The sequence below is a fragment of the Betta splendens genome, chromosome 22, assembly GCF_900634795.4.
Source record: "Betta splendens chromosome 22, fBetSpl5.4, whole genome shotgun sequence".
Lineage (NCBI taxonomy): Eukaryota > Metazoa > Chordata > Actinopteri > Anabantiformes > Osphronemidae > Betta > Betta splendens.
The window spans coordinates 1,621,799-1,645,626 of NC_040900.2; the positions used below are offsets into that span (position 1 = coordinate 1,621,799).

Consider the following 23,828-nt stretch of genomic DNA (forward strand, 5'->3'; position numbering starts at 1 on the left):
TGGTCGTCCACTTGGTGCGATACTTCTTCTTGGGGTCTCCTGGGAGTCCGATCACCTCCACCTCGACCCCCGTTTTCACGCTCTTGTCGGACAGAAACTGGCCTGAATAGATCTGACAGACAGAGACAGAGCTCATGATGAGGACACAGGTCACAGCAGCTGCACACCAGTACTATGTGTATGTCATGCTAGGACCCCTGCTGAGCGGAGGACCTGCCTTGATGGTCAGTGTGCTGGCCACGACCGTGTCAATCCTGTCGCAGAACGGGTCGAACTTCTTATCGCTGCGGCGCATCACGTCGTGCTTCAGCAGGTACCCCGTCCTGCCGTTGAACTCAAACAGAGCCATGTTGAGCTGCATGGGGAAATCTGTGCAGACAGGAGGGAGCAGAGTTGTGGCCGGTGCAACACTGACCTGCTGTGGTGACAAGCAGAAGCTCAGGTTTCAGACACCTGAGAGCTCCTACCCATGGTTTGGTAGTTGAGCGCCACCATCTGGCAGCCCACGGTCCAGAACGGCTGCGGGCTGTAGTTGGACGAGTCCATTCTGGTTCCTTTGGGGTAAATCCTGCTCATCTGCCTTTTATTGTATCTGAAAACAGCAGTTCAGGAACTGCAGCGTGATTTCTGCGTACGTGAACCAGGTGCACGTCCGCCTGAAGCCGCATTCGGCAGCTTTAAAGCGGTTGTCGGTTTGACGGAAAACAACACTGGCAGCGAATCTCGAAGGATACTCAACGAACTCCACGGCGCTCTTGGCGATCATGGCTTCCCCTTTGGTCTCCACGAACGAGGAGATGGCGTAGCTCCTGTTTTTCTCTGCAGAAGAACGCAAAGTGAGGAAGAGTGGCATAAGTGGCTCTGGGCTTCGTTCACCTGTGCTTTGTGTGGATGAATGAATGGCGAGACGCACTCCTGGCGTTTTCGAAGGAGATGAACTTGTTGGGTTGGATGTAGTTGACCAGAGAGGACATGGCCTCGTAGGCTGTTACTTCCTGCCCAGCTGTGCCCTGAGGAGGAGACGCGTCCGTGTGTGAGCGCTTCATCCACAAGCTGGACTCCAGCAGTCGCCGCGCCGGCGCTCACCTCGTCCGACGTCTTCATCTTCTCCTCGTCCTGCTCTTCGGTGTCGTCCTGCTCCTCGTTGTCGTCCGCAGCAGCGTCGGCCTCGGCTTAAACGTGAGCGTGACACGAGCGTGAGTGTTTTGCAGGTGACCCTGAGCCCCCCTGACCTCCGTCTACTCCACCTTGGGCCTCCTGGGCGCCGGGTGCTGGGTTTGGGTCCTCGGTGGTTCCGTTGGGGTCCTGGGCGGGTGCTGCTGTGGCCGCCGTCGGGTCGGCGGCTGCCGGGCTTTTCTTGGCCTGCGCCGGTTTCTCGTGGCCCTTCTTGTTCTTGATGAGGATTTTGCCCATGAGCTCCGACGGACTGGGGATCTGCTGCCCTGGCTTCAGCTGGAGGTCACAAACAAACAGTGAGTGGAGCCCCTTAAAGGGGCAGCAGCATGTGCAGCAGCTTATCCTCTGGGGACCATGACCCATGTACATGTGAGGATGACCTGGGTGTGAAGACGCAGCTGTACAGTGTGATCACAACAGGCTTCAGAGGCCGGTGCTGTGGGAAGGTTGAGTTCTAACCTCAGCATTTCTAAACCTGAGGTCCAGAATCACCTGAGCTGAAGCAGAGCTCGCGCTGCCTCAAGAATCAGCGCTGATAGAAATCGGGCTGATGTGGACGGGAGCCTGCGAGGCTCTCGTCTAGCGCTGATAAGTGAGTACGCACTTGAAAGTTGACATTTGCAATAAAGTGCCTTGAGGCTAATGTGGTCCCTGTGTCAGAGAGCTCCATCGGCCCACGCGTCTGTTTAGCGGCGGCCCCGTTGCTGAACCTTATCTCACTGCAGGGTTCTGACAGTGTTCTGAGCTGAACTCACTCACAGGGTATTTTTCCAGCGGCTCCGTCAGCAGAGCATCTCCAAATATGGTTTTGCAGTAGTTGGCCATTTTCTCCTGCTGTTTGACTCTGGAGGAAAGTGAAGCAGCAGCTGTTACTCCACGCTGACAGCATCGCATGGGGATTATTATCGTACGACACGGGCGCAGGGAAAAGCTCCTACGAGTCAACGTGGTTCTCGAAGGAGAGGATGACTGGGTACTGCGAGGTCTTGAAGGCGCTCTCAGCGATGGCCTCGATCACGTCCTGTCAACATGATAGTTAGAGTCACATTCAGGAGAATAAACAGCAAAACACATTTAAAAAAAAGATCAGAGGTGACGGACGTCACGTAAAACTCTCCAAACACAGTGACAGGAAGCTGAAGCGAAGCGCTGAAGCTCTGGGACTGAGCTGCTCCAGCTGCCCTTAAAAGGAAGCGTGTGTGAGGGGATGACAGAGTGTGTGTGTGTGTGTGTGTGTGTGTGTGTGTGTGTGTGTGTGTGTGTGTGTGTGTGTGCACGTGTGAGGAAATGACAGAGTGTGTGTGTGTGTGTGTGTGTGTGTGTGTGTGTGTGTGTGTGTGTGTGTGTGTGTGTGTGTGTGTGTGTGTGTGTGTGTCCACGTGTGAGGAAATGACAGTGTGTGTGTGTGTGTGTGTGTGTGTGTGTGTGTGTGTGTGTGTGTGTGTGTGTGTGTGTGTGTGTGTGTGTGTGTGTTGCTCTGGCATCAGGTCGATGGACAATAATAAAAGCTAATCTCAGTTTATGGACACATCACGGTTCCTGTGCTGCATCACGACTCTCCACACGTTAATATCTCATATTAAAACAAGGTTAACTGAGCTGTGGGGAAATCATTGTCTGGACAGGATTTATGAAAGACTGCAGCGAGGAAACATTCACTGGACTTAAGACCAGAGTTAAAGATGATGGAGTCGTTTTCTGACGCGTCTTTGCATTTGCTGGAAGGTGTTCAGGAAAGAGCGTGCTGTGTGGGAACCTTGAAGAGGATCTCGGTGGTCATGGTGAAGCCGTGGGTGATGATGGGCTCTTCGTCCGGGGGCTTCCCCTTCCAGCAGTCCAGCTCCAGACACCGGCAGCCGGACAGCAGACACTGACGGTACATCTCTGGAGAGGAGACGCCGGAGAACTGTCCAGCTGAGGAGCGACAGGCAGCACGGCTCAGACCGGGTCACAGGCTCCAAGGAGCCGAGCAGGAGCCGAGCGCCGGCCTCCTACCTGTCAGGTAGGTGTTGTGGGAGGACTTGATGAAGTAGTGCGGTATGGGCTGGGCCATGTCGTTGCACTTCGCCAGCCTGTCCTGCACCACCACCGACGTCTCCGACCCCATCAGGAAGAAGAGCAGCCCCTCGGGGGAGATCAGGCCTGGAGATGAAGGAGTCCAGATGAACCGCGGACAGAGGGCACCCTGCTGTGAGCCTCACGGCTTCAGGTTCTCACCTCTGTTAGCGTTGGTGGACACGGGCTCGTACTTGTCAATCAGGGCCTTGATCTGATCCTGGCGCAGACGTGGAAACAGCTCCTCGTTGAGCCGCGAGTCCCTCTGCTTCTCGTTGAGGAACTTGGTGAAGTTCTCCTTGGTCATGGTGGGTTTGGTGGAGCTGGAGACACAGTCACATCAGAGCCGCTAGTTGAGCTTTCACAGCAGAGTTACTGAAGGGAAGCAGAGAGACTGACGCACTAGGACGTGAAGATCTCGTAGATTTCAGGCCGAGGGCACAGATGAGTCAGGAACGTCCTGAAGGCGGCTTCAGTGAACACGTCCGGCTTTATGGAGTCGTACTGAAACAACAGTTACGTATGGGAACGTCTGGGGACCGCAGTCAAAGCAACCCGAGCAGGAAATGTGATGCAGCAAAGACGAAGCGATTTCGAACCTTTCCTTTCGGGAGGTTTGCTGATGCCAGAGCGCTGTCCACGCGCTTCTTATCCGCAGGGAACATCTTATAAATGCTGGGAAACACAGAAGAAGCTGCTGCGTCACAAGCTCCCGTGCGTCCGACACCGTCCTACTCTACGCTGACCTACTGTTTCACTGGGATCTTCCCGTCCTTGTTGGTGTGAAGAGAAAGTCGAACGTATCTAAGGTGGAACAGAGCGATGGTCAGACGTCGGCCTTTTCTCAGCTCACTCACAGAGCTCAGTTCACTCACATCTTATCCAGGAAGACCTGTCTGCAGGCGTTGGTCCTCGCAGCGTTGTAGGCGACGGCCAGGACGTCATTGGCCCAGTTCTGATGAACACAAGCAGCAGAGTTAAACCCCAGTGTCGCCACTAGGAGGCGGCAGCGAGACCAGGCCAGGAAATGAGAGCAGCACAAGTGTGATTTCATTACACTTAATTAAATCCGGATACTGAAGCCATAAAGAATGGACTGAAAGCTGGCGTTGAGCGGCTCAACAGACGACCGACCTGCGTCACTTTCTCTTTGGAGGCGAAGAAGTTGTGGTAGGTGAGATTGACGGTGTCGGGGCCCGACACCACGGTGAAGGTCTTGGCCAGGTGGTTGCTGTCGGGGAAGTCCAGGTTGAACACGTTGCGAACCTTTGGGTGCTGTTAAAGCAAACAGAAGCCACTTCACTCCATGCGAACGCGCGTCGCGGCGCCGCGTTCACCTCCACAGCACCTGCTCTCTGCGCTGGAGGCAAATGTGCTGATGGGGACATGCAAACACATGCATGTGTTCACGGCTCCCGCTCAGGAGCAGCAGCGTCTACCGGCTACACAAACAAGAGCGGGTCACCGCCCGGGCCTCCTGCTGTGCAGCCTGACCCACAATGCATCATTTCCCACTGACGTCAGCCCTTCCAGACCCCCCGGGGTCTGAGAGGAAGAGGCTGCAGCCACGAAGGAGTCTGTGGAACACGTCCCCTCTTCTAGGGACATGACCCACTGCGGCCCTGTGTGTGTGTGTGTGTGTGTGTGTGTGTGTGTGTGTGTGTGTGTGTGTGTGTGTGTGTGTGTGTGTGTGTGTGCGCGCGTGTGTGTGTGTGTGTGTGTGTGTGTACAGTGGGGGAGGCGTCCGGGTTCATGTGGCCACCGCCAGTCTTTGCAATTCAAATATATTGTTCATACTAATGGGTGAACTAAGGCTGGAGGCCACATTTGCATGGCCTCAGATTCCTACACAGCCATTACACTTAATTGTCAGGTTACGACAGAAAATAATCACACTCACTTTGGGAAGTTTTGCATATTTCCCTGTTCTGGTGTCTCTGATGGTGGCAACGTCCAGAAACGTGGTCTCCTAGAAACAGGACAGAGAATTGTAGTGAATTCAACATGCAGGCGCCGGTCCAGGGATGGATGGAGATGCAAGTCGCCCTTTGGCAAAGAGCAAAAACTACAGGACGAGTGTTGGAAAAGCGCGTTTTCAGGCGGCGACTGAGCCCGAACACATGAGGCACCGTTCGATTTCAGCTCCAGAGGACGCGGTGCAGAGAAACCAGAAGGTGCCTCAGTGAACGAGAGCGGTGGAACACAGACACTGATGGTGCTGATGGGGGGGGGTCCCATCAGCTCACACTGCTCCTCCACACGTTATCACACAGGCAGCACCTTGCTCTGGTTGACCCAGTAGAGGTAGAAGCCTTTTGGATCCATCTTCATGGTCACAGGAACAGTCTTTGTAGAGTCCTGGAAACAGAGGAAAGAGCTCAAAGAATATTTACTGGCAAAATAATACGTGTTTGTTTTTCCAACCAGTCCATTATAAAATCAGGTTATATAAATACTTGTATGTTGTGCATCAGGTAACTCCTTTACTCACAGCTGTGATTTACTCACCTCCGACCACTTGGTGAATCTCTCTCCTTTCACCAGATAGTCTTTGACCTCCGGAGGATCCAGGAAGAATCGTTTTTTATTCATGGTGTCCTTTGCTCTACTCTGGTGGTGAAACGATCTGGATTTCCACCATGGCCTCAACCTCCCATGTCTTATGTGTCCACAGGGAGCTCTGAGCTGAAGGCGAGTCCTCAGCTCGGACCGAACGCAGGACGCACCCCAGGAGATATGCATTGCAAATGAAGGTGGGGGAGAAGGTAGCATAAATAAAGGTGAACGTGTTTCTACGTCTGTAATGAGAGACCTGCACTAACAGAGACGCTTTTCAAACTTTTAAGAACAGGCTGAATCGCTTCATGAAATAAATACACCAGATTTCAAACTCAGACTTCTGCAGGGTGAAGGTAAAACTCCCACACATCGCGACCGGTCTGTGTCTGAACGCTGGACAAAGTGTTTTGTCGTGTACTTTGGGTGAACTGACCCTTTAATAAACGGTTTTCACAGCTGCTTTTCACACGTTTCACACGAGTTGTCATTCGCCATCAGCAAATCGGTTGTGTGTTGGTTTAAAGCTGCAAAATGAAACGGTGGAGAATTAATGGAAGAACTAGAGAAGTGGAAACGCTGGTTCTCCAACTGACACCACGCCAAGAAATGAAGCAGCTCCACATACGTTAACAAGCAGCGACCCGGCCCTGGTTCACTCATAATTACCACCAGACACCACAAACACCTGTTCATGGTCATAATGGACAGACATTTATTACATGAGACAGGAACTGAGAGCTGTTTCAACAAAGGAGCCTATTTGGATAACATTCAAATAAAGCTTCAGGCCGATGCAAACGTTCAACCAGGACCAGAGCAGAGAAGCAGCACGAGCTCCCTTCACTGAAGACGTGCTTTCATTAGACACGTCATTAGCTGGTCACGATGATCGCATTAAACCTCTGACCACTGGAAACTTCGTGTTGAACCGTCATTTGATCGGTAACGATAGTTACAATGGGAAAAGGGCAGGAAAAATATAAAAGCAAAGTCAGAAGACGCATCCTCGTTACGCATCATAACCAGGATTTAACTCGTTAAACAGAACATGAAAATGTTTTTTGGCATAATTTTCTGTCCAACATTGTTGCATTATTAGCAGTAGTCACATTTTCTGAGTTGACTTCTTCTTCTTCTTCTTCTGCTCCTTCTTCTTCTTCTGTGAGTCTCATTTGTACCTGTCTCACCTCCACGTCTCTGGACGTGCGCATGCTTGGCGCTGTCCATTGTGCTGAAATGACGCCGAGTGAAGCCGAAAACAAGGAGGCTGTTGAAAATGTGCTAAACCAAGTGCCTGCTGCGGTTACAGCACATTTGACGCTCATTATATAATTCAGAAATTCCTGTCTAAATGAAGGGTCGGGGTAGAACACGTCTTTATTCGCCTGCGCATCAGGCGCGTCTTCCACCTGGCTGCGCTCGGCGTGAGGTCAACTGTTCGCAGCGTCACTTCGGGCGCTGCGCCGTTCCTCCGTTTGCGCCACTCGCGTCCTGATGTGAGGTGATGTGCGGGTTTGTGCTCCGCGCGTCGGTCCGCTGCACAGCTGCTGCTTCTTTAAGAGCCGCCGCCCGCCCCCTCGCCTGTATTTTTAGCTGAGCCAGCCACTTCATTTGCTGGATAAGAGCGACAGTTGTGTTCCGTATGATCTCACTTAATCGCGTTAATAAATCACATCGGCCCGTATTCTGCGGCTTCGCCCGCCGCCAGCTGTTCCCTGCGAATGTCGTCCGCGGAGGACGCGTGTGCCGCCGCCGCCGCCGCCGTCGGATGCTGAAACGCGCACGCAGCCAGTGGATGTTATGAAACGCAGGGGCGCACGGGGAAGCGAGCGCCTGTGAGGACACATGAATTACAAGGGATCAATTTAGCTGCAGCCTCTCCGCGGCGTCCGCCCGGCGTCCTCCACGCAGCGCTCTGCAGCCGTCTTCTCCTGGAGTGTGGATAACGAGAAGCCTTCAAGACGGAGGGGGTGGTGGAGCATCGAGGGAAAAACAGGGGCAACATGCGAGAGCGGGACTTCATGCCCAACATGGAGAGGGGCAAACCTGCGACCTACACGGGGGACAAAAAGGCGAAGATGGCTGCTAAGACCAACAAGAAGTGGGTGAGACTGGCCACGGTGTTCGCCTACGTGCTGTCCGTGTCTCTAGCAGCCATCATCCTGGCCATTTACTACAGCCTGATCTGGAAGCCCACCAGCGCATCCTCCTCGGGGAAGGGGTTGCCTGAGGAGGTCACCGCCGCCGCCAACGTCTCCGCCAACGTCTCCGCCAGCAGCAACGTCTCCGAGTGGAACTCCACGCAGACCAGGCTGCTGACGTTCAACCCCACGGGACAGGACACGACCCCCCGCGGTCCGTACCGGTGGGACGACCGGGCCGCGAGCGCCGCCGTCTCCCCGCAAACGGACCGACTCCACGCATCGTCCCGCGGCCACGCAGGCGCGTCCCCGCCTCGGCCGAGCCCGTACCCGTCCGGCACCGAGGGGTCCGACGCCGCGCCTCCCGAGGACGACGAGGACGGCGACCCGGAGCAGGCGCACGCGGACGCCGCCTCTGCGCCTCCGAGCGCCGCGGCGAGAGGAGACTGACGGGCCTCGTTCCCCGCAGCACCCTCACGCACAAACTGCCCCGCCACGAGCGTTTTTTACACTCTCAAAGCCGCAGGTCGGATTATTTTATTGTTTCAAGTCATTTCGGAGAGATTTGGACGCTGAACTGATGGGAATGAACTACGCGGAGACCTCCAGTGAACACTGTTTATCCCAGCCCTCAACAATAACTATGCTTTGGGTTTGTTGTGTTCTAGGACATCTGTATGCCTTAAATCAGTGTGTGTCATGACCCGGAGCTGCCAGCTGAAGGTATTTACTGCGGGTTTGCAGGATATAGACGCGTGTCCCATGCAAACAGCTTAACGTCACTGCCATTCACCGGCCGCTTCAGATCAACACTGCATCATAGCGTTCCGATGACGGCTGTACCTTCCTTTTTATGGGTCCAACAGTAGAAGCTGCGTTGTTGAGTCACGCTCAGGTTTGGTTCTGTACATACAGTTTGGGCAGGCACACATTCCTTTTAGCCTCTTTGAACCTTTAGTGTAATTAGATGATTTTCATCCAAAGTGCAGCAACATAGCTATAAGTATATCACAAGGTACAAATAAACTAGAATTTTCATTTCTATGGTTTTATAATAGAAGTATGTAGATCATGAAATAATCACTGACATTATTCTGTATGTTAATGATATTTTATTTATTCAGAGCCAGAATGGATAATATATATATTCAAATAAATGTTAGGTTCTTTCCCAACAACTGAGCTTTGGTTTGAAAAAAGCGTTGAATGCGTGTGAATGACCTGGGGCTGCGTTCTGTGAAACAATCATGTGCAAGGCCCACATTTATTGATTCAAAGGAAGAGGCCGGCTCAGCAGAAACAAGCGTGCGGTGGCACAGGGGCCGGGCTCGCGGCGGCCTCAGCGCAGCTCCTTTAATCAGCTGAGGGTCCGGCGTGCGATCGGGCCTGTGTGGATCATCCTCGGTCGCTGCAGCGCCCGCAAACCACTTCACAGTCACATGTGGCCAACTATGAAGTGGAAATAAAAGCAAGCGCCTCGCCCGCTCGCAGCAGCATGTGAGGGAGGTGTATTGATTTAAGAGCACTGTACAAAACAGAGGAGAACATTACACAATTCAGCCTGCTGCTATTTTGAGCCATCTCCCTCTGAACAGGACCGTTTGGCTTCGCTGACAAACACCATTGAGCATCAGGCCGCGCAGCAGCCGCTAACGCGACCGTGACGTCAGCCGTGATGACGCCCCTGCGTTCGTGCCGCGGCTAAACAGGAAGTCCATCTATCAGGCAGACTCCGTCCCAGCACAAACCATGTGAAAGGTTAAACACAGCAGTGTGTGTGTGGCGTCTGGTAGCGAGAGCCGGACAGATGTGGACGCAGTCACACATGAGCAGCTACAGGGACGAACCCCTCGGCTCAGTCACCGAGCTGCTGATGGGAAATCAGCCATATGTTGCATTAAAGTTCACTGCCACATTCAGACGTTGTGTAGCTCCAGTCAGATCGTCCAACAGGCTGCGTTTATCAGATCACATAAACACAAGAGACATTTGTCTCCGCGGCACGTTGGCCTCAGGACGAGTGTTTTTACTGGAGGCAGCTCCCACGAAAGCAATTAACAACAAAGGAAGATGTGCCGATATTAGTGCTACTAAACAACGCTGCTAATGTTGGAAATCCCTCAGTAATCTGCTAATGCTATAAATCTCTAAATCTATAAATATGGTAACACACAAGGCACAACTCTGCTCTTAAATCCTGAACAAACCACTAAACAGAACAAACAAGTGCTTTTTACTCAAACTAGTTCAGAGGCAACGAGCAAAGACTGAACCTGCAGCCTCACAACCTGCGAGACGTGTTGAAAGATATAAAGGCAACACAATGGGTTTAAAACTATTGTGAACCTTTGTGTGAGAACAGACACAGCTTTTATACTTATAACACTATGTCCAGACATAAGCACCAAACGTCACATGTTCATGGAGCTGAGACGGCTCAAAATATCCAAAATAGACCTCACCTGGACTAAATGATGTAACTCTACTTTGTGAGAGATGGGACAAATTTGGCAACCCAGAGGCATTAACTAATGAAGTGTAGCTGGAGGGGGGGTTGTACCTAGTAATATGCATCCATCACATCAGACACTGAACACGTCCTGCAGGCTGGAGGACGATCAGGGCAGCTGCTGAGGCGTGACTCCTGCATCCACAGGGATGATGACGCACAAGCTCAGTGGGGACCTTCAGACCGTCTGAGGTTCTGCCAGGGTCACGAGACCGAGCTTCAGCTAAGCTACAGCCACCAACCCCAAGAAAACCTGAAAGGACTAATTCAGCTGCGATACAGTGCGTCGTATCAACGCCAGCTGATGGAATCCACGGCTCTTCTTTAGGCTTGGAGTCCACAGGTCATACGCTGCCCGCTTTCATGCCAAGCTGAGCTCAGCGACGTCTGCTTTAGTCTGGACTGAACAAACAGGTATGAATGAAGGAGCCGTCTTCTCATCTGAGGCTTAATGGAGCCGCTCTGCGAGTGTCAGGCCACTAATGGCTGTTCTGCAGCAGCAGGGTTTCTGCTTGTGAATGCGTTTAATAGGCTGAGTCTCACTGCTGCTGCATGTTGAAATGAGCCATGACTTTGGGAGAAAGCTGCTCTTTAATGAGCTTGTTTGCCTGGAAACTGCCTGGAAGCCGCCCAGAGGCCAACAGGAAACTGCCCAGAAACTACCAGGAAGCTGCCCGGAAACTGCCAGAAACTGCCAGAAACTATCCAGAAGCTGCCAGGAAACTGCCTGGAAGCCGCCCGGAAGCTGACAGGAAGGCGACAGGAAACTGCCCGGAAGCAGACAGGAAGCCGTCTGGAAGCTGCCCGGAAGCTGCCAAGAAACTGCCTGGAAGCCGCCCAGAGGCCGACAGGAAACTGCCCAGAAACTACCCGGAAGCTGCCACGAATCTGCCCGGAAGCTGCCAGGAAACTGCCAGGAATCTGCCCGGAAGCTGCCAGGAAACTGCCCAGAAACTACCAGGAAGCTGCCAGGAAGCTGTCCAGAAACTACCAGGAAGCTGCCAGGAAGCTGTCCAGAAACTACCAGGAAGCTGCCAGGAATCTGCCAGGAAGCTGCCAGGAAACTGCCCAGAAACTACCAAGAAGCTGCCAAGAAACTGCCCAGAAACGACCAGGAAGCTGCCAAGAAACTGCCCAGAAACTACCAGGAAGCTGCCAAGAAACTGCCCAGAAACTACCAGGAAGCTGCCAGGAAGCTGTCCAGAAACTACCAGGAAGCTGCCAGGAATCTGCCAGGAAGCTGCCAGGAAACTGCCCAGAAACTACCAAGAAGCTGCCAAGAAACTGCCCAGAAACTACCAGGAAGCTGCCAAGAAACTGCCCGGAAGCCACCCGGCCAAAAGACGAGCGCTGTCTGTTTTTCCCTGGCCGAGGCTGAAGTTTAAAGCTTCACCTCACTGCAGAGAGCAGCTGACAGTCCTACACTGCACATCAACCCTCTCGCACAGCCTACGGACCTCATTTCCATAATACCTCCCCCACTCTGTGTGTGCGGTTACGTCAGACCCTCCACACCATCACTCACTGCATCCAGCGTCTCAGCCAGAAGGCTGCTATGGAGACACCCCTGGGATGAGACAATTAAAAGAGTGACACCTGTGGGAGGTCCCACCTGTCGTCTCCAGCGTAACAGTCCTCAGAGAGCTCAATGAACCGACGCAGCGGATCCAGGTCAGACTTGTTCCATTTCAAGCTCAGAGAAAACACACTTCATGAAATACAGCAAAACTTTATTCCTTCAAAGTTGTTCTACATTAAATTAAGTTGCACACAGATGGGCTCGAGCACTGACGCTGGAATCACATCTTCTCACGCCAGTTCCTTGGTGCCAGTGTGTGGACGCCTGCAGGAGCCGCCATCAACACGTCTCAGGAGAAGCAGGAGAAGGAGCTGCTGGTTGAAGGTCACACGTTCCCACAGGGAGGTTCAATATTTACACACCATCTGTGCGACCTGCGGTTCAAACTAACTACTGGACATTCATTTAGATTCCGTGTGTGATACAGAATAAGGCCCCTGTTCAAATACAGCACGCTTTCTCTGTGACTGTGCTTCTACTGGTTTCTTGGTTATTTTATGTAAGAGCTGCGGCCGACGGGTCCTGCAGGTCACTCTACTTAAGGTTATGTAACAGTTTACTAGTGCAGAAAAGCAGAGGTCTCCTCTGAAGACAGACTCAATAAAAAAAAAAAACCAAACACGTCACAGAGAATCCTACGTGTGTTACCATCGTCACTGTCTGAACTCAAGGCACAACAACCTTCACCAAGGAAGCCTGGAACGTGGCCCCAAGGCTGTAATCACAGTGCTCTGACGCGGAACCTGGAAGATCCGTCGCTATGAAGCTCAAGGCGGGGAATCAGAACCTCTACGGAACACGGGGCGAAAAAAAAAAACACCCAACGCCATTTCCCTAATTAGTTTATGATTCGCAGCCTCGACTGGTTGTTACAGCAAAGGACAGATCCATGAGAAAGGACCGAGAACGCCGTCGGAGGAAGACCAGAAAAGCTCAGCTACTCTTAACAACGTCAGCGGCTGCTGCAGCAGCTGAAGTCGAGGATCAACCAGCCTCAACCTGTTCCTCCATGAAGCTGGATAAAACACTGCACTTCCCATGATCCTCTCTGCTGGGCAAACGCCACACCTTTAAGATGCTGCCTTCAGGTCTGCTCAGAATTCCCCTAATTCTATTTTTACGTAAATAGTAGGAACTAGAAATGTGCGATTCAAGTTGCAGCGACAGCTGTGGCGCCGGCGTCTATGACCACTGTCCTGTGCTGTAACGCGCCCTCTGCTCCACAAGCCGCGACCTCACAGGAACCCAGCTCTGAACTGATGGGCTTCTCCCAGAGACACAGACGTTATTTACAACTGAACCGCTTCTCCTTCACACAGGCAATAAAACATATGAACATTTTGTAAACCCAAGCAGTGTCTTGGTAGGAGCAATGAGACAAGCCCTAAATGTGACCTTTACCTCATTAAAGGTCCTCGACTGATGCTGGAAGGAGCTAGCAACCTGCATGTGTCAGGCCGCCGCCGCCGTTCCGTCAGCGTGACTCAAACAGGAAACGCCCGTGAGGCGCTTTAGGCACTAAACATTTGACTGGCTGGTCTCACTTTCAAGGCCGCCCAGGTTGAACCAATCAGCAGCCTCCTGACATTCCTCCTGCATTCAAATGTAAACATTCAGTCATATTGCACTGAAGCAGCCGACCAACGGCCGCCCGGAGCGCGGCTCGTACTAAAGTGCTTGCACGTAGAAAGGACTGGAGCATCGTTCCTGCAATCATTCATTTGGTGGGATGTGCCACAGCGAAATGAAAATGTAAACCAGGTCTCTAAGGTGAGAAACGTTCTCAGGGCTCCGTCGCTGCGTTTTGGTTTTTCAGGTCCTCTTCCCGAACGCGTGGACTCAGACGATCTTCCCATGTTCTCGTGCCTGAAAAAACAGAGCAGAGACAGTTGGCTTTAACTGGCTCCTGAACGTCTCTCTCTCTCTCTCTCTCTCTCTCTCTCTCTCTCCATCCACTGGTCATTGACTCCATCAGTCCATGTCCACATGCAGGGCTCTGTCCTTTGCACTGACCTTGTCACTGCTGGTGGAGTGTGTTGGGCGTGTGTCTCCCGACTCCAGGCTCAGGACCGACAGACCTGAATCTATCAGCTCCTCTGTGAGAGAGAGCGGCCGTCAGTGAATCCTGACCTCATCCAGACAGGGACAGTGAGGCGGCTGCTTACCTGCGTGACTGCTGCTGATGCTGCACTTGACCAGCTCCACAGGCTGCTCAGAGGCACTGCCGTTCACAGCGGGGGGCTCCTCCTCAGTACATCCAGTGTCACGAGCCTGCTGCTCGGCAACAGGAGGATCAGAAGGACCACCTCCCCGATCCGGAGCACTGCCCTGCTCACGCTGCTGCGGCTTCTCTGGATCATGTTTGTACTTCTTAGGTGAAGAAGCTTTAATTGAGCTCGGATTTCTGGGCTCTGAGCTGGCAGAGTCCTGAGAGCCGGGGGGTCTCCTCTGATGAGCCACCAGGATGAGCTCCTCTGAGAAGCGGACCTTCTTCTCTGATCCGCGGGGGGATGAGGCCTCTGGCTTCTGTGGGGGGGGGTCGTCCTCTCTCAGGGCAGCGCTTCCTTCATCACATGGACTCGTAGAACCTGGGCCCGACGACGGCTTTGCTTTTGTGTCCGGATCTCTCTGCTCCTCTGGTTCAGTGTCTGTGAGCGCGTCCAGTTCCTCCAAGAACTCCTCCAAGGTCGTATCAGACGTCTGAGCAACAAGAAGATGCTTTGGCTTCTCATTGGTTTTGTACTTGCACTTATTTAGCTGTGACCACTCACCTGAACACTTCCTCCTTCTTCATTCGCCTGCCACCTAAAAAACAGACATTCATATGTGTGAGATGACCCTAAACCAGAAAAGATATTATTTACAAATGATAAGAAATGGTTTTAGAGAATGAGGCAACTGAGCGTCAGGCACGTCCAGAGTGAGTCCTTGTTATGAACCACCGGATGCTCAGACAAACCGCTGCTTTCTGCAGAACGCTGAGCAACTAATGAACACAGTGGGACGTGAACAAAGCCTTCTGGGTAATTGAGTCATCTGCCAAAGCGCACGCCGTCCGGGGGATCTTTGGGAACATTGAATCAGAAAACACGCCTCCTCTTACATGTGCGATTAGAGGCCGTGATCAGCGCGTACGCGTGTTACTGACCTCCGGGCTCTCCCCGTCAGCCGGTCTTTGCCTTTCGCTTTGCTGCTCATCACTAGCACGTTTTTAGAGCCCTTGTCTTTGCTTCTCTTCTCGTGACCTAAGACGAAAACATCCAAAATATAAAGGCTGCACTGAGCGAGATGAGGCGCTTTGAACCTGCGTACCTCTGCCGTCGGCTCTGCCTTGTCCTCGCTTAGCGTGTCGCCCTTGGAGGGAACAGAATTCATGTAGGAGGAAGGAGGTAAAGCGTGTTCTGATCAGTGGCTGTTGTGTGAGGACTCACCCCTGCTGGACGACCCCCAGTCTCGATCAGGCAGGGATTTGTCTGAAAACCTAAAAGGCAGAACCATAATGTGACATCAACAGGCTCGTCTGACGTTGGACTAACGTAGAGCATTTTACAGAAGCAGAGTTCACTGTAAAGCGTCGAAACGGTTGAACCCTCGTCTTCTCTGACTCGGAGCCTCGTCACCAAATAAGGCGAAGAATTCCTCCCTCAACCCGACTAAAAATAGCTGCTGCTCTGTCTCTTTACGTTTGATCCTCCCTAAACTGAACGTTGATTTACTTGAACATACTTTGTACTTTGAAAAGCGCTGTTTGCTTTCCTGTTGCTCCTTTTAAACTGGAGGATGCTTGAAGCGCCTCTGATCATACACTTCACCTAAATGTAATTATGCGTTGATCCTCTTCCAGCATCTTCTGCTTTTTCCCACCAGTCTAAATGCATCTAAAGTGTTAATAACATCTGTGTAAACTAGACGAGGCCTGTTTCTATAAAAACATCCTAAGGGGTTTTCTCATCGGCATAATAACATTATTGAATTAGATGTTACTAGGATCAAAGTCGCTGCCCAGCAGCCAATAGGAGCCTGAGAACTCAACCGCCACAGCGTGCTCACATGTTCTCCGTCTTGTCCACGTCCCACGCCCGTCTCCACTGGCCCTTCGCGTTCTTGTGACGAGCCACTCGCTCCCTGTCGATCTGCTCGCGCTCCCTCTTCCACCTCAGGTACTCCTCCTGCTCCTCTCTGGACGTCGGGATGTTGAGGTCTGTGGTGCTCTCGCTCTCCTACATGGACACAAAGCAGCTCTGCGTTTGTCAGAGCAGCGGAGGAACCTCGCGTTCATTAAGGCTGCCTTCAATAATGGCACCGATGCAGAGATCAGAGGAGGCAGTGGGTTAAAGCAGGAATCCAATAAGAGCACTTTGCTGTTACTGTAAATGACCATCACAGTGAATACTGATGTCTGTGCCTCAGTCCATTTCATTTCCATTTGATTGCACAAGCTTCATCTTTGTTAACCACAGCAGCACAATCAAACTCTTAGAGACAATATTCCAGGAAAAGTGCAGCGTACAGTAAATGCAATTATGCGGCTGTCCTCCATCCTCTGTAACCTGTTTATTGATCTCAGCGACGAGAGCAGGAAGGACTCACGCGTCCCACATCTGATGCAGGCTCTGAGCTACATCAAAGGGCCAGAGGCCGGGCCGTGAGGACAAACAGCAGCGAGCCCTGAGGGAAGTCACGTAAAGCACCAGCAGCCTCTGAGAGGAAGAGGCCTTGGCTTCACAGAGCACAATGTAAAACCAGAGAAACACGATGACGTCGTCCCCTCAGGTGTGAACCAATCACAGCCGAGTAAACACGGCCTTCACATCTGTGCTCGTCCCTCTGCCTCCCGGGGCCTCGGAGGCGGCCGGGCCACAGGGGAAGGAGGTTCTCATGTCCTAACAGGCCCGGCCACACAACTAATTAGCACTTCTCAGTTCCTGGTCTCCGTGGGTGAAGGAAGAGAAGCCGTCTGAGCCTAGGGGTACGATGGACTCCACATGGTCTGGGTGGTGCAGAGAGCACGATGGGACGAGGTCACACAAAGATTATGTGATCCTTAATGATTTAAAAAGAAAAATAATCAAGAGGTCATTTTGGACGACTCAACAACGCTGCACTGGTTTAGGCCTAAATGAGCCTGAAGAGGTTTAAAGTGCATGAGTCTACAAATAACAAGCGGACTCTTACGTAACAGTAAAAAACAAGCAGTGTCCCTGAACGCCCCGCCGGCCGGGCCGCTCTGCAGAGCAGCGCGGTGCAGCGTCACGCGTCACGTGGAGCTTTGAAGCCTCCACTCGGCCCCTGTCTCTGTGAGACGCCCCTGAGCTGCTGCAGGACGGCGGCGCGAGAGCCGGTGCCCAGACGCTGACGCCCTCGTCCAGATGAGAGAAGCAGCCGGGTCCGCGAAGCGGCGTGGTCCCAGACAATTAGGCTTCGTTTCAAAGAGTCACTTAACCGCCGGCATCAACAGTGACAGCGATTAAAGGGAGGACAGGCTCTGCTGAGGATGGAGAGGCTCACACCGCCCCCTAGTGGTGACGAGGCCACGGCGCCGCGTGGCGCCTCTGGTTCTGGGTGGTCGCTGCCACCGGGTCACGGGGTCGCAGCCGCTTCCAGCGGTTCTGACTGAACACAGGATGAGTCACGCTGCCGTTGCCGGCCCTGAGCAGAGGACAGTGAATGCAGCAGAGCGGTCCAGTCCAGCGTCCGCCCACACGCTGCACGCAGTCTGGCACATACTGTAGCACCCCCCCCCCCCGACGCCACCGCCGCTCCTTCCTTCACACTGCGTCTTCCTCTCCCTCACTGACCCTTCCCTGGCTCGCAGCCAGGCCCGTCTCCTCGGCTCCATAATGAGCCTTTTCAACAAGGAGGCAGTTGAATGTTAATTAGATCAAATGGGCCCTTTCAGGACGGTGGGAATGGGGAAACAACACTCCAGAGGAGACAGACCTCTGCTTCTTCCTGCCTCTGAGCTGCTGTCACTATCACAACCACTCCCTCGTCACAGTCTCAGTAACGCGCAGTGATCTCGTTGCATGACGTCACCTTCGCGGTCTCTGCTGCTCTGACGGATTCACAGACGCCTGACGCGCTGGATCCCGGCTGCTGCTTCGGGCCACTTAAATCAAAGGGGGGGGGGCAGCGTGTCCATGAACCCAGACGGGTCAGCGAGGCCCGGCCCATGACACGCTCGCATACATATTTAGACCGGGCCCCAGTGTTTACAGTGAGGATCAGCTGCCCGCGTGGTGTCACGCTGAGGCGCAGCAGCTGCTGCGGAGCGTCTGCATACCTGGGGCCTGAGGTCAGGCAGCGTGGCATTTCAGCGCCGGCCAGGGGGAACCGCATGGGGCTCTGCATTAAACATGGGCTCGGGTCGCTCCACTCGCTCGCCGTGAGCACAGATTCAACGGCATCCATCTATCTTTCATGGCTCAGCAGAGACTTTACAGCCTGATTCACAGCTAACGTGACGTAAAGGCCAGGAGGGCGTTTTCATCTGATAAACACCACTAAAGCAGCACAGAGGACAGGACGGGGGTGACAATCAGAGCCACGGTCTGCTCCCAGTCCCTCTGTCCACACCCATTGTGCTCCATCGCTGGAGGGCGTGGCCAGCCGACATGTCTGACATCTATGTAAAACGCGCTGCGGCGGCGCAGACGGACAAAGAGGGAGCAGCCAGCGGGGGCTCAGACCTGCGTGTCCGTGTGAGGAGGCTGCCTCCCCCTCTCCCCCGCCTCCACGCGTCTGGCCTGTCCGTCATCTGTGGGGCTCCTGACCTCCGCAGGGGGCCGCGGCCGCTTGTCCGGCCTCTCGCTCACCAGCCTCTTTCCCTGGAAGGAACGGACGCGTTAGACAGACAGGGTGATCATGGTTTTAAATGAATGTCCCATGTAAACACATGGTTACTGCAAAATGCTCTGCGTTTCTGGTGCTTATGTTTCCTCTGACTAGACGGCTTCAGCAGAAAGCTGAATGGCTGAAGAGTAAAGGCATTAGATTTGCTGCTGTCTGTGTCGACCCTGATGCTGGAATTCACTGCGGTGGAAACTGAAGGCGCCGCACGAGAATGAGGATCATCTGCACTAAGACGTTGGAGAATTGTGACACACTGAAGCCTTAATGAACCTTTTTAAATGTATCTATAGATGGTGTTTATCAGATACTCAGTCTATTAACTGACCTCAGACCTGCTTTAATCACGTTCAAAACGTTCTGGTGTCAGTTGTTCATTCTTACGTTTTTTATACACTGGAGCCTGAAGCTGAAACTCATTCTTTGATCTGTAACATGTTACGTCTGCAGGGTGGGAGCAGAAGCTGCAGGTTTCTGCTCCAGTCACAGCTTCCAGAAGGAAACTAGTCGACTTGTACCAAAACTAAAATCTGTTCCTTCTCCTAATTATCTGTGCTGAGCTCTCTTTAACTTTGGCAGCGGCTGGACGCTGGTGGAGCACAGCTTCTGTGTGTGTGCGGCTTTGACTCACTAACGGCCTGGATGCTGCGTCTCCATCGCTCCTGCTCCCTGCTCACCTTCCTTCCCGCCATAGTCACCGTCAGCTGCTTCCTGTGGCTGCGGCCGGCGCCCGGCGGCGGTCCATCGCCCTGCGGAGGCGCGTCGGAACCGGCGCCCGGCCCGTCGGAACCGGCGCCCGGCCCGTCGGCCTCCTGCTGTCCTCTGAAGGGCTTGGTCACCACCACGCGGCTCTCCTGCTCCGGGCATCGGTTAACACAGCGTGTTGAAGCAGTTGGTGACACAGCATCATGGCATCACTCTCTCTGACACTCACGCTGGTGGACTTGCTGATGGTGATGGTTAAATCCTCAGCTTTGCCCTTGCGGCTCTGCAGCGCCATCCCCTCCTCCTCGGCCCGTTTCTTGTCCTCCTCCACCTCCTAAACGCAGCAGAGGAGGCTCGTTAGAGTCTCACAGCTTCAGAGACGACCCTGGAGCCTCAGGTGGGAGCTTTGACTCCACAGGGACTCACCTTGTACCTCTTCACGAGCGCCTCGTTCTTCCTGCGCAGAGCCTCGATCTTCTTGTCCAGCTCCAGGTCCCGCTCATGATCCTTCTTGGGCATCGTGTCACTGGACGTCTGGAAGCGGAGACGTAACATGGGGTTCAGGCCTGTTGCTCTGCACACGTTGGATCCTACTCAACACGGACGGATGCTGTCCCTAAACAGCTTCTCGCCAGCTCGCAGTGTGACCGGGCTCATTAGGGAGACCAGAGCATCCTCAGCATCCCAACAACCCTGCGGCCGATGGCACAGAGCACAATAAAAGCCTGAATAAAAGATGCGTGATTCACCCTCCGTTTAAAGTTTCACCACTTACTCCGCAGGAACCAACGAGACGTGATTTTCTTTCTTCACATCCTCACAAACATGTCAGTCATCGCACCAGCAGCACTGCTAATTAAAAAACTACACTCTCGGCTGCGGCGGCTGAAACACGTTGGAATCATCGACGTTGGCATCATCTGCTGTTATTCACAGCTGGTGCGAAGTGACAGCGACGCAGCCAAACTGAAATGTTGCCACTGCATCGTGTCGAAGCTGTAAAAGGAAATAATGTGTTTTTGCAGAGGCCCTTAATCCACACGACGCGTTCCCCAGAGGGGCTGGAGTCCTGATGGAGACAGGAAGTAGACCTGCCAGCGTGAGTCAGTCGTCCCCCTGCTGTTGACCCAGCGATGACAATAGAGTCGTGGCTGTTTGTGTGTGATATCACCAGCTCAGAACCATGACTCACGGCTGGCGAGGGCACCGAGGCTCACGCTTTGTTTCCCGCATCCAGTCACTGTTACGCCTTGAAAGACCGTCTGACGCTGCTGTGATGCTCAGCCTCAGCGTTCAAATCTCCCTATCAGAGCGACACATGCTTTAAATGTCTGACGTCTAGGAGAAGAACACAGAGCGCGTCCTGGATCCACATGGTCTCCTCTCAAACCTGCAAATGCACAGAGAGCACCAGAAAAGTTGGGACTCACTGAGACGGGCCGTCGGCTGGAAAGCGGTCACCTCACAGCTCCTAGTTGCCAGGGGATCCAAACACAACACACCATGAGGACATACCACCAAGAATAGGCGCAAGCTACCGACTCCAAATCTGTGCAAGGCTGCAGCTCGCCGGCCTCCTCCAGCCACGGCGCAGAGGCTCTGTGCGGCTCCGGCCGCTCGGTTCTGCGATGCAGCACAGCTCACGCACAACAACAAAACCCGGAGAGCGCTGTGGTTCTGCCAGCGGACGGCACCCATGACCGGACGGGCAGCCTGAAGGGAGAGGAGGGGGCCCTGCAGAGAGAAGGCTGCCAAGGCGTCCTTCTACCCACCTACAGGCGAGGGAGGGAGGGAGGGAGCGGGCGAGCGAGCGAGCGAGCGAGGCAGAGCTGCACACAGCGAAATCTGCGACACAGCACAGGAGAAAGAGGGGGAACCTAACACCAGAAGACGGAGAGCGAGCGAGAGAAGGGGAAGCAGAGGGAGGCACTCACAGGTCTGTCCATGTCAGCGCCGAGCACTGGGCTGGGTCCAGGCGAGAGCGAGGGCGAGGGCGAGGGCGAGAGCGAGCCGAGGAGGCACAGAGCGCTGCCTGGAGTCCACGATCATGCCTCGATTACAATGAGCCAAGTTGGGCAAGCGGCCAAGACGTCTAACAAACGCACAGAGCTCCCCTGTTAACGGATTTCACAGCACCCACCGCCTCTCGCTCTGCCTCGCTCTCTCTCCAACCCTCCCACCCTAGCGCACATATGCTCTCTCTCCTCCTCTCTCCCGTTCTCAAGCACTTGCTCTTTCCCGTCCTCACTCGCCCCCTCCTCACAACACACCAGTCAAAAACGCTCGCCAGCGTTAATGACATCAAATTAGCTCCGTTCTTTAGTCGCAATAATTAAAAAAGGAATAATATTTCTAATTAAAAAAATTTAAATTATTCTTGTGGGAGTCTGTAAAACCACCCAAGGCAACAGGAAGTATGAATCCACGTTCAGATAGCGGACCTTCATTCTTTAAGCTGGTGCTGGTCTTTGTATCCTGGCAAAGCGAGGAGGCTGAAGAAAATAAAATGAAGAGCCTCATTCACATCTGAACACGTGGCTTAATAGATGCAGACAACACAATCGAGACAACAGCTGTGTCTCATAGCAGCTCCAGACTACTTGTTCAGCGCAGAAGCCTCCTAAAGGCTGTGTGTGTGTGTGGGGGGGGGGGGGGGGGGGGGGTGGGGGGGGGGGGGGTGGAGATAGTGTGGGGAGTGGGGGGTTGTTGGGAATGTTCCAAATTTCCCAGAATTCAGCGTGCACGACATGCTGCATCTGCCAAGTGGGAAAGGCCGAGCCGTTCGACTAATGAAGTCAGTCACTCTATGTCTGACGTTGAGTCTGAGCCGCAGCGTTTCCACATAGCTCACATTCTGCACGGATCAATCCTGATGAGGAGGAAAGGCCCCATTCACTTTAGGATTAATGTCTCAGAATGTGAAGGCGCCTTAACATGTTAATACTTGAGCATTCGTTGTGCTAATGGCTGCAGCTCCATTGGAATGAATAAGTTATGGAGAAACGTGGGGCATCAGCATCACTATCATCACGAGCATCATCACGGCCACAAGACGGCGCCACAGCCTCAGCAGAAAGGAGCCACAAACACGAGGAGCATGGTTTGGTTCAGATCAGACCAACTTCTGCTCAACTCAAGTACAGACAATCACACACAGATGCAGAGACACGGCATGTTTAACAACAGTCAGTCGCTGCAGCAGTGGAGGATTCAGACTCTACTTAGTGTGATGATTAGGTGTTTGTTCTAAATACGATGAATGATTATGTGAATGTAGACGTGAGCATCGCTCAGGTTCAGATTCAGGTTCAGAGCTGCTCCAGGTTGAAGCCTGTGATTGGGCGTCTGCAGCCGATGCAGGCGTCCCGTCCTTTGGACAACGCGCCACAGACTCCGTCTTGTTTGTGCCTGCTGAGATCAAACCCAGATTAAACGTTCCTGTCAAAGTCTGTTCCAGACGTGTCTGAAGCTGAGAGCCGTTACCTGCTCTGATGCTCGTCTGCAGACAATGAAAGGAGTGTTTCATTCTTCCAATTCAACAATGAGAGTGTCATCTATAGTCAGAAGCACACCAACGATGGAGACGGAGCCTGGATCACGTCAGTGATTCAACTGAATATGAAACTGGATTAATGGAGACATTTAGGACGAATGCCCATAATCACCAGGTCACAGTGAACGCTGCTGCTCAGTAAATGTACCACGTTCATTCGGTCAGAGCTTTGTCTCCAATTAACATCATGGGGGAAAAATCCAGCACGTGTCTGCTGTTGCCAGGACTTGTTACTGTAACTTGGCACCTGAACGCATCGCTGTAGTCAAAATGAATCTCTTGAAGCAACACTGATCAACACGACAGTAATGTGAAACAGGCAAAGACACGCTACGTGTAAAACGGAACCTCCCCATCGTAAAAGCCAGTGGAATGTGTGGATCTGCTGTTTAAGACGTGCTCACACGGCACCTGCAAATACGAACTTCCATTTAACATAATCTGGAGCAGAGGGTTCTAGTTTGCTGATAAACCACGTCGGCCTGACTCCCTGCTACTCACACTGACATGGCTTTCTGTTCTGTGGGGGAACGTCTGGACCTGAAGCACGTCTCCTCCGCGTACTGTGTCCTTGATTCAACCATCAGCCGGTCTCAGGCAGAAAAACACGCTCAGAGGTTTCCTGGGGCCACACCTAAGTCCCATCCGTGATTTCACAACCTGAGCGCTGCCTGCAGCGGTAACACACACACACACACACAC

The 23,828-nt window shown here is 53.2% G+C and overlaps 3 protein-coding genes across 5 annotated transcripts in view; 1 reads left to right on the top strand and 2 right to left on the bottom strand.

Moving 5' to 3' along the window:
• The window catches only part of plcb2 (phospholipase C, beta 2), a 12,562-nt gene extending 5,350 nt beyond the window's left edge, over positions 1-7,212 (bottom strand). The window contains exons 1-21 of the mRNA XM_055505946.1: positions 6,900-7,212; positions 5,740-6,314; positions 5,512-5,589; positions 5,132-5,200; positions 4,366-4,506; positions 4,107-4,186; positions 3,982-4,035; positions 3,831-3,906; positions 3,635-3,735; positions 3,394-3,554; positions 3,172-3,318; positions 2,933-3,090; positions 2,115-2,197; positions 1,936-2,020; positions 1,248-1,452; positions 1,087-1,172; positions 914-1,010; positions 735-819; positions 468-592; positions 218-369; positions 1-112 (exon numbers count right to left, since the gene is read on the bottom strand). The exon at positions 1-112 is cut by the window's left edge and continues 53 nt beyond it. Of these exons, the coding sequence (XP_055361921.1) occupies positions 1-112; positions 218-369; positions 468-592; positions 735-819; positions 914-1,010; positions 1,087-1,172; positions 1,248-1,452; positions 1,936-2,020; positions 2,115-2,197; positions 2,933-3,090; positions 3,172-3,318; positions 3,394-3,554; positions 3,635-3,735; positions 3,831-3,906; positions 3,982-4,035; positions 4,107-4,186; positions 4,366-4,506; positions 5,132-5,200; positions 5,512-5,589; positions 5,740-6,003 (2,359 nt within the window). The 5' untranslated portion in view covers positions 6,004-6,314; positions 6,900-7,212. The remainder of the gene's footprint in view (positions 113-217; positions 370-467; positions 593-734; positions 820-913; positions 1,011-1,086; positions 1,173-1,247; positions 1,453-1,935; positions 2,021-2,114; positions 2,198-2,932; positions 3,091-3,171; positions 3,319-3,393; positions 3,555-3,634; positions 3,736-3,830; positions 3,907-3,981; positions 4,036-4,106; positions 4,187-4,365; positions 4,507-5,131; positions 5,201-5,511; positions 5,590-5,739; positions 6,315-6,899) is intronic.
• A 581-nt stretch (positions 7,213-7,793) lies between these two features.
• Positions 7,794-9,109, top strand: LOC114848942 (putative transmembrane protein INAFM2). The gene has a single exon (XM_029139870.3). It carries the CDS (start codon positions 7,794-7,796, stop codon positions 8,379-8,381), a length of 588 nt encoding a protein of 195 aa, XP_028995703.1. The 3' UTR covers positions 8,382-9,109.
• Positions 9,110-12,153: 3,044 nt separating this feature from the next.
• LOC114848932 (coiled-coil domain-containing protein 9B) lies at positions 12,154-23,793 on the bottom strand. Of its 3 annotated transcripts, none has more exons than XM_029139857.3 (13): positions 23,628-23,793; positions 20,000-20,107; positions 19,803-19,907; positions 19,546-19,722; positions 18,709-18,846; positions 16,070-16,239; positions 15,451-15,500; positions 15,332-15,373; positions 15,168-15,264; positions 14,791-14,824; positions 14,185-14,719; positions 14,033-14,115; positions 12,154-13,885 (listed from the first exon to the last, which is right to left on the bottom strand). In XM_029139857.3, the coding sequence occupies exons 2-13, from the start codon at positions 20,090-20,092 to the stop codon at positions 13,859-13,861; spliced, it is 1,551 nt and encodes a 516-aa protein (XP_028995690.1). In that variant the 5' UTR covers positions 20,093-20,107; positions 23,628-23,793; the 3' UTR covers positions 12,154-13,858. The 3 variants fall into 3 exon arrangements, with proteins under 3 accessions (XP_028995690.1, XP_028995687.1, XP_028995689.1); XM_029139854.3 differs by lacking the exon at positions 23,628-23,793 and adding an exon at positions 21,508-21,752; XM_029139856.3 differs by lacking the exon at positions 23,628-23,793 and adding an exon at positions 21,004-21,465.
• Between the last annotated feature and the right edge of the window lie 35 nt (positions 23,794-23,828).